Source organism: Channa argus, chromosome 9, assembly GCF_033026475.1.
Source record: "Channa argus isolate prfri chromosome 9, Channa argus male v1.0, whole genome shotgun sequence".
NCBI classification, from domain to species: Eukaryota; Metazoa; Chordata; class Actinopteri; order Anabantiformes; family Channidae; genus Channa; species Channa argus.
This window is the reverse complement of record NC_090205.1, coordinates 22,360,536-22,369,835: the sequence shown is the minus strand read 5'-3', so window position 1 is coordinate 22,369,835 and position 9,300 is coordinate 22,360,536. Positions and strand designations below refer to the sequence as shown.

At 40.4% G+C, this 9,300-nt stretch overlaps 1 protein-coding gene across 9 annotated transcripts in view; it reads right to left on the bottom strand.

Annotated features, from left to right (window-relative positions):
• Nucleotides 1-725: 725 nt before the first annotated feature.
• adarb1b (adenosine deaminase RNA specific B1b) overlaps nt 726-9,300 on the bottom strand; it is a 112,594-nt gene continuing 104,019 nt past the window's right edge. For all 9 annotated transcript variants that reach the window (XM_067515077.1, XM_067515072.1, XM_067515076.1 and 6 more), the window contains 3 exons: nt 7,466-7,647; nt 4,633-4,811; nt 726-4,333 (listed from right to left, as the gene is read on the bottom strand). In XM_067515077.1, the coding sequence (XP_067371178.1) occupies nt 4,157-4,333; nt 4,633-4,811; nt 7,466-7,647 (538 nt within the window). In that variant the 3' untranslated portion in view covers nt 726-4,156. The remainder of the gene's footprint in view (nt 4,334-4,632; nt 4,812-7,465; nt 7,648-9,300) is intronic.

Below are 9,300 nucleotides of genomic sequence, written 5' to 3'. Positions count from 1 at the left end.
GTTATAGACTCGTTTGTCCAAAGTGTCCCCATCTTGGGTCCATAGGTCCCAGCCAACTATTCTAAGAATCCATTCACTAGAGTAAAGGATCTGAATACAGTGCCTCTTCCACCTCTGACAATGTCTGATGCTGCTAAAAACACTGTTCTCCTTGTTGCCACAGCAACAGCTAGTTGAGCAAAGCAACACGATTAGACACTGATTCGTTCGTTCTCTCCTATTACACTGATTTAAGTCACTGTGAAAATTGTTGTAGCAACACAGCCTGAAAATATTAAGAGAATGATGCAGTTCATGTGATTTTTAAAGTGACTTCCTAAAATTTGACCAGTTTGTGCTGTTGCCTTTCAAAAATGACTGCAGACATCTAGTGTCCGTGGTTGTTCCAGTGGTTCATTGAGTTCACACATAAATGGTAAATGGTCTGCACTTTTCTACCTCTTGGCACGCAAAGCGCTTTACACTGCTTCTTATTCACCCATTCACACTCACATTAACACACACACACACTCATACACCGATGGGGGAGCTGCTATGCAGCTGGCCAACACACACCGGGAGCAACTAAGTTGGGGTACAACCGCTCTACCTTCCTGTCGCCCATAACGTAACAAGGATACATAACAAGTATAAAAATTGTAGCTTTTCCTGTATCAATGGTTTCACAAAAGAGACAGAAACACTCAGGCCTTGATAAAAAAAAGAATTCCAACCATGTGCAAAAGTAAACTAAGAACTCTTTTATTTTTTGTTCATTTTATATATCTATATTTAGACATTTTAATATTTTTTCTACACGAGTCCTTTGAAAGTTTGTCATCATGCTAGGTGCAGCTTCAGTGTTGGTAGTTACATGCAAGGTTGTATTTTTTTTTTTTTTTTTGTATTTGTTGGTGAAGGTTTTCACTCACTGGACAACTGCAGAGAGGGAGAACTGGGAGCAGTGGGTCTGAAACCCAGAGTGGACAAACAGTGACCACTCTGGAATCCCCCAATGAAGAAAACAAACAAACATAGAAAATCATTAGAGACGCAGCTGCAGGGGGAGGTGGGGCAGGGTGGGGGCACTGACCATCATCAAGGATTCACAAAGGGTTAAGCACAAGCAGTTCAATTCTTGCTGCGATAGTTGCCGTCCGGTCCATAAACAGGGACAGGTTTTGTTGGTTTGTTATTTTTTTTTTTTTAGAATGACATCATTAGTTGACATCTTTAGTGCAGTTGAAAGAAGAACAAAAATTCTAGAAGCAGGCAGTCCTTAGGGAAGAAAAAGAAAAGTAAAAAAAAAAAACAGACAGCTTTGTGGAGAGAGAATATAACAGGAGAAGAACAAAGACTGGAGGAGCAGCAGGGAGGAGGAAAACTTCATTGACATTCCTGTTTGTGATGGAGTGGCATTAAAGGAGACATCAGGAGTATTGCTTGTGACTTTGGTCTGGCTCTGTTTGTCCCGGGGCACTGGATCCCAATGTTCTGTTTTTTTTTTTTTGTTAAACCTTCAAGTCGACTCTTGTTCTAATACAGACTGAGAAAACAACCGAATACAGGTGAAAAAGTTACATACATGACATCACACGTGCCAGCTGGTGGATGCCACTTGGAGCTGGGGCACCTTACAATGCATATTTTTTTGTTGTTCGTCAAACACGGGTGGCTACAATGGGGATGGAGTCTGTAATAACCCCGGCAGTGTTAGTGCCATGCTTTATGGTGCCCAGTGAGTCACACATAACCACTAATACTGTACTTACTTTGGAACATTAACATCTTTACAATCCCAGCAACAGGGTAACGTCTGAAACAGTTCTACAGAGGGTGGAAGGAACTGGTTGTACAGGGAACAGAACTGGCTGTTTTTGTCGTTACTTATATACATAAAGCTACTACACTGCAGCAATATTGATCGCAGGTCACAATATACACGTGGCCACTGACAGCTACAGATGCACTAAAGAAGCCTGACAATTCAATTTCCCCCCGTATTGAATGAAACCGTTTTTGTACAAATCAAACATAAACAATTCCAGTGGATATACAAAAAAATCAAACAGTAAAGGGTTGATTCCAGAAAAACATGACAGATATTTAAAACAAACTCTTTGCACGTAGAATAGTGGGTCAGACATGCATCAATGACATCATCTTTGGTGGAGATTGCACACACTTAGACTCACACACTAACACAGACGTGATCTTACAGCCCAGGTGTCAAATCAAATCACAAGGTTTTCTTCGACTATGCAACAACTGAAGTGGATGTAGAAGAGAGGAGGAAAACAGCAACAAAACACTGATTCATTTGGTTGTAACTTGGTAGAGTTTATCAGATACTAGCATACAACTGCTGAGTCTGTTCATTCAGGGAGTGCATGTTACTCCACTGTCTCTGTGGGCGATTCCAAAGAGAAGTATGTGGAGGGTGTTGCAACATGTTTGCATCTCAGACAGTTACTAGAGACTGGCAGAATGTGGCATCTGCTGAATGTAACTTCATACACTGTATGTAGCACTACAGTAAATAAACTATGTGTTCATAGTTCACCTGACTATAGTGGATTCCTGCCACAAACATGTTAGTATTATTCACTTTCTTCAAATGCTCAACCTTAAGAAAAAAGGGGGAAGAAATGTCCCTGTCCCTCCTGCAAAAACAGTCAATCAATCAATCAATCAATCAATCAAACAATCAATCAATCAATCAAAAGAAATCTAGAAAACACAGACAAAGATTCAAAGCTGCCTGTAGAGGAATATGCTGGCATTCATTCAAAATCATTCACTGATGGACGCACAGGGCTCTGCACCATGTTTTCTGCTCTGCAGGCATCCCCAGTTCAGTTCCCATGCAAAGCCATGGCTTAGTTTAAGAAAAAAATAAAATTAAAAATACAACGTGCAGCACCTCCCAAAGCTTGTCCCAAGACCCAGGCGAGGGCAGGAGTCAACATCACCCCCACGGTTCAAGTATGCAATGAGAGTGACACAATGAATGAAGAAGACGTAAAAACTGTCTCAACTGCAGTGTAGTAAACGGCTGTGTCACCTGGCCTGTGCTGGATGTTCTTTCCAGTCAGCAAATTAAACAGAGCGACAATATTTTGTAACATTTTCATCTTTAATACAGAACATGTAGTCGTATCTAAGCAATGGACCAAATAACAAAGATTAAATCTTTATGTTCTCTGTCTTTGCAGCACTAGATTTACATCCTGAAGATGACAACTTATGCATCTTTAAGTTAATTTTAGCACACACACACACACACATGCGCGCACGCACACACACGCACCGATCAGGCATTATTTGTCCACCTGTGCTATTTAGTGCAATCCAATTCTGCAGCTCTGCCATGAATTCTCCTACAAGGTTAGAATTCCTCGGTTTTTAGATGGAAACTGCCAGAAAAGTGATAATTCTCAAAGTGGGCAGTCTTACAGTATGACGCAGCTACCCGATAATAACTGCTTCAACCTCAATAACAAACAGTAGAATTAGTACCTTTCTGACAATTTTAATTTAAAAAGTGAGAAAATACAACATTGCAAAAGTAGAATTCATGGCAGAGCTGCTGTATTGGAATGCATTAGATTGTACAGGTGTTCATAATATTATGCCTGATCGTTGTACATAAACACACACACGCAGACACACACACACACGCATGCACACACACATATATATATTATTCCATAGGTCCATACACATGAATTTTATTTTAAGTGTTTCTAGACTACGTCTCACCCTAAACTGCTAAACTGGCTACACTTACTGTTGAAGAACATAGACAAAACTCAAACATTTCTACGTGATTTTTCTGGCAAACATAGTGAGTGGTGTAAAAACCATGGATTCCAGTTTTAAAACAAATATATACAAAAAAACATGTAAATGAAGCATCCATTAAAATCAATAAAAGCACAAAAAGGATGAGAAAAGGTGAGGCTCAGGTCCTCTGAGGAATGGCAAAGATGAGTTATGGATGTTCTATGAAACTACGCACGTTTATTTCCACAAATACAAAGTGCACGTGCGTGTCAACACATAGGACGGAGGTCAGTCTCTCTGGGGGGTGGATGTTAATAAGGGTCTCTCTTTCAAGCCTGGGTCAAGGGGGAAGGAGTGGGGGTAATAGGAATCTCTTGGTCCCTTGACTCCCTCAGGAGCTGAGGGTGAACTGGTCTTGCTCAATGGGCTTTTTGACCCAAGCCCCCAGGCCAGCTTTGTGGAAGGCCTTGATGAGCGTCTGCTTGGCAGAGTGGTACCCTGTGGCTGCCTGCTTGGCTTCATGGTAGGAGCTGGGCTTGAGCACCTTGATTCGTAAGATTGATGACAACTAAACGGGAAACAGGATAAAACGAAAAGTAACATACTTGAAAAGTAAACAATGGTACATTAAAAATGAAGTTTGCAAACTGAATATTACTTAATAATAATAATATTACTTTCTAATTAAATGCTTAGTGACCACTGATCTATCTTGTGTATCTTTTCATATTTGTGTTTTACAGAGTTCACATTTAACCTTAATAAAAAAAGGAAGTAGGACTAAGTTTAAGAATGATCAGCTGGATATTAAAATACCCAATAATGTGGACGGAAGTACTTTAAAACAACTGAATGTAGTACATTTACCTTGGAGTGTAGGCGCACCCAGCGGCTATAGAGGGCGTGCTTGCACAGACGTGATGCGCGGCCCATATCATCCTTGCCTGTCGTTGCATTGATCACCTCTAAGGCTTGGTCACCCACCGTCCAGTTCACACTGAAGTTTGGTGCCTTTCCTGGCTGCCTGGCCTCAGCATTACTTATACCTGAAACCAGAAATGCCCAGTGTCACAGTGCAAGTAGTCCACTAAGAACAAATGCGTAAAAAAAATAACAAAAATAAATAAAACTAACTAATTTGATTCAATGTTCATGCAAGTCCTAACAGTAGTTCTGTGGAACTTGAATAAAAACAAGCGAGACAAAATAATTTTGTCGGTGGAAAGAGAATGTGAACTGTGGCTTCAGCAAGTGGTGTGACGCCCTTTTGCAGCAATAACTTAAACTAAAAGTTTCTACTAACTGTTTACAAGCCCAGTAGATCAGCCTGGAGAGATTTTAGTCTATTTCTCCTTTAAAAATAATAGTTTGTTTCTTGCATGAACTGTCTGCTCCAGTTCCTTCCACAGCACTTCTGCAAAATTAAGGTCAAGACTATGACTCTGCCGTTGTCCTGCTTTAACTAGTGTTTGGTAGAACGACTTGTGTGTTTCGTGTTTGTGTCTTGCTGTATGATATACTTCCTATTGAGCTTTTTGCTGTAAAGTTTACATACACAACTCAGAATTCCTCTGTTTTCCCTACACTCAATTTCTGTGGGAGACTTACAGCAAGTAATGCTCCTGCTACTTCACAGCATGGATGTATGAAATAAACAAAAAGTATTCATATGTCAGCCTGTTCCTTCAGCTGCTTCCACATCTCCCATTTCGTCTGATTTTGCTTCACTCACTGGACATAACCGTATCATCATTATGATTCAGAGGGTAGAACTTGGACGTCTTGCAGCATACAATAGGTTTTGGCCTCCCATGTATCTCAAGCACAGACAGGAGATATACCAATGCCATAAATTCCTTGTGTGTGTGTGTGCGTGTGTGTGTGTGTGTGTGAGAAGCTCCTTGGTTCCATTTGGCAGCACTTGTGGCAGACGATGATTTAAAGGGGATGAAATCCTCAATGCTCTAACGATACAGCCCTTCACCGCTAAAACTCTCTAAAGCGGAAAAGGTTAATAACCCCCTACTATTATCTCCTTTACCCGTCATTTGGAGAGCAACCAGAAAGGAGGAGCAGAGGGAACTGCACGTACATCCAGCCTCTGAGATATGATGGCTCGTGTAATCTCATAACATAACCAGACTGTTACTTCAGTGGTCTCATGTAGAGTGCTAAAGCATCTGCTGTTGTTTGAGGGTGTTTTGCATTGTACGTACCTCTGATGGACCGGGGCTATTTCATTATTAGAAGCTTTAATTGACCACTTGCCAATCTCTAAGCGTCTTTTACACATGCACTGCCACCCTGAACTTGTCTAGGTGTAACCCTGGGGAGGTGCATGCGAGAAGACAAATGTCCAAGTCAGACATTACCCAGACCAATGCAAAGTCAGTGTGTGGATAGAGCACGCTGCTTGTCGGGAGGATTTAAAGGCAGCAAACAGGGTGCTGATGACGTTTCGATCAGATGACTGCCACTACTTTGTATTTTTTTAGTCTGGCATGGCTTCAATGTGCTGTAAATGACATATTGCTTCCCACTGCACACTGTTCTATCAGGCTGTGCCTCCTAGATGCTCTGGCCAGACATCTCCCGTCAATGAAATCAAGTGAAGCTCCTGCTGTGTGTTGGATGTGTTAAACAACAACTCTAGGCAATGTCCGGACCTGATTTTCAGACACTATGGGTAGTTCAAAAGGGCTACAGATTGAAAACCCCAACTTAACACGCCAGGCCTATCAAGCTCTGATATTCTGTATTTAAAATGTATATTTTGGCTTCTAGCATTTCTGGCTAACTAACCTGTGCCCTACATTAGAGGGTATATAGAGTATTGTTTCCATACTTCCAAAGACAAGGGGCATGTGATTAATAAATCCAGTAATTTGAGGGATTACAGATTGTGTGGCTTGAAATGCTTAAACGATTAATGTTTAAATGTTTACCATAAGAAGCAAATACCCAGGCGTGGCCAAAATGCCAAATTGATTCATTGTCCATTCATTCATTGTTGTTTGACCAGCATTTTTTGACCAGTGATTTATTATATTTATTTTAGCTGCCTTTATTTGCAATGTCTGCAGCAGGTGTAGAGTGTGTACTAGTTTGTACAAAAAAAAAATAAAAAATTACTAAGATTTAATTGAGTACCAAGGTCAATGGTCTCAAGAGGAAAGAAAATAAGAGGCAAAACCCAAATGATGTTGGTGCAGAAAGAGCCTTCTTTATGGAGGAGTTCTGAATGTTGGTTTGACTTCCAGAAGACAAACCTGAATGCTCAATCTAAAAATGAAAGTCAAGAAAAGAAAAGAAAAAAAAAAGGAGTCTTTGTCCACATACTCTTTTTAAAAGGTCATGCCATTGCTGGAAATTTACACAAAAGAATAAAGCTATTTAAATTCCACATGAACTAGGTAAATGTCAGCTCAGATCAAACAGGAATAAAAAAGCAATAAACCGTCTTTCTGCTGTGAACTGTCCAGTAAGCAGAGGAAATATATTTACTGTCTTCCTCTTTGATATTTAGACAGATGGAGTTTGATTAGCAAAGATGAACAAGATCACCTCAAAACATGAAAATGTGAACAGAATTATTCTGTTAATTTAACTTTTGGTCAGTTAAAATTGCTTATTATATTATAGTAGAAATCTTTTATGAACTTTATGTCTCTATGTATCCGACATAAAAGTGGACTCTTACCACTGAGCAAAGGCCTGTTGAGAGTGAACTGCTGGGGCAGATCCTCGATATCTGCGATGCGCTGGTACATGGCCCGGGAGAGGTGGTCAGCGTGGTAAAGGCTGCCAAGGATGATGCTGGAGAAGTAGATTGGCTCTGTAAAGTAGCTCATCAAAGAGCCCTGAATGCCTACCACATTCCACCTGCAGAAGGAAAACATGACCACATTGAATAACCAGGAATTGAAGATTATTTGTGAAGAAAATTCTGTTCAAAACTTTTGTGGTGGTTAAAATGGAGCCAAAACGATACATGTCTGCCCTTGTTCCTTTGCAACGTCCTGCAACAATCAGCTAACAAAGCTTTGTTTTCAGTCTAGTTGTTATCAGAAATGGCCCATTTGTTGTCTACGTATCCATGACAATATGCACATAAAAAATAATGCCGATAACGTTCAACATTTAACATGTAGAAATTATTCTGACCAGCTACAATCATGTCCATAGACTGAAGTTGGATGGAGTTTGATGTAGGGGCTGTATTGCAAACATGAAAAGGAGGGGACGCTTCTTAAAAACTGGAGACTGAAAATACAAAGAAATATGATCATGTGGAATGTGGCTTGTGTGAACATACATACAAAGCCAGACCAGCAACACATTTAAATACTGTACATAACCTGTGAGGCAGTCTACCACACAGAACACAGAATCCCATGCTATGTGTGTACAGCTGAATACATTGTGTGTCATCTAATCTTATTTTCTAAAAAAACGTGTGTATTTTGTGCCGTTTCATTAGCCGCCTCTCTCTAGTCCTTTTCCTATTGACATGGTCTGTGAAGCATCGCCTGCCTACAACAAAGAAAGGAAGACGGAATAGAAGAATGAAAGAACTATAACACAAGCCCATTAAATCCTAAGAAGCACAGCTTGAGAACAGGTCAAAAATATATTGTTTCATTTTAGTGTAGCTTTGAGTAAACTCAAAACTACAGATGACTGTGCCTTTTAGGGACTATTTTATTCAGCTGTGAATTCATTACATATTTCAGTGTGTTGGCATTTTCAGCAGCAGCATGGTTTATGTGAAAATGGCTCAAAATGGTTGCTTCCATTACCAGGGTAAGGAAAGAACATGACAACAGGGAAAATTAAGACATGGCTGCTTTAGAACCCATTTGAACCCATTCAGTTCTTTGAGCACTTTCCTGTATTATAGACTTTATTTAAAATGAATACATTTTCATTTTTGCCCATTTGCTCAAATTTGATGTCAGCCCGTCTTAATTGTTGGTGGACAAGGACGTTAACTTGTCATATTTCATCTAAACAAATAACATACCTCACAAGATGGCATCTGCGTTCCTAATCAGTTAGAACAAAGTGACATAACCACTTATGCTTTGGGTGTCATGCCCTGTGTCCCTACTGCTCTGAAGCAGCCAAATGAATCAAATTAATCCCTGCAATCGAGTATGGAGTCTGAGCCCCATCATAGATAGAAGACCTCATAGTACCATATCATCCCAGGAGACTGCAGGTCCACTTGTGGTTCCCAGAGTTTCCAAAGATAGAAAGGGAGGCAGAGCCTTTAGCTATCAAGCTCCTCTCCTGTGGAACCAGCTCCCAGTTCAGATACGGGAGGCACGATCTCTACTTTTGAGATGAGAGGCTTAAATGGCTTAAAACTAGGCTTAAAACCTTCCTCTTAAAAAAAACTTAAAACTTACAATTAATTAAAGTGATGCTGCTATAGGCTTAGACAGCTGAGGGACCCACCCCCTGATGCACTGAGATGCTTCCTTCCTCTCGTCCCTCTCTCCTCTCCTGTCACCCAACATTTATTCACATAAA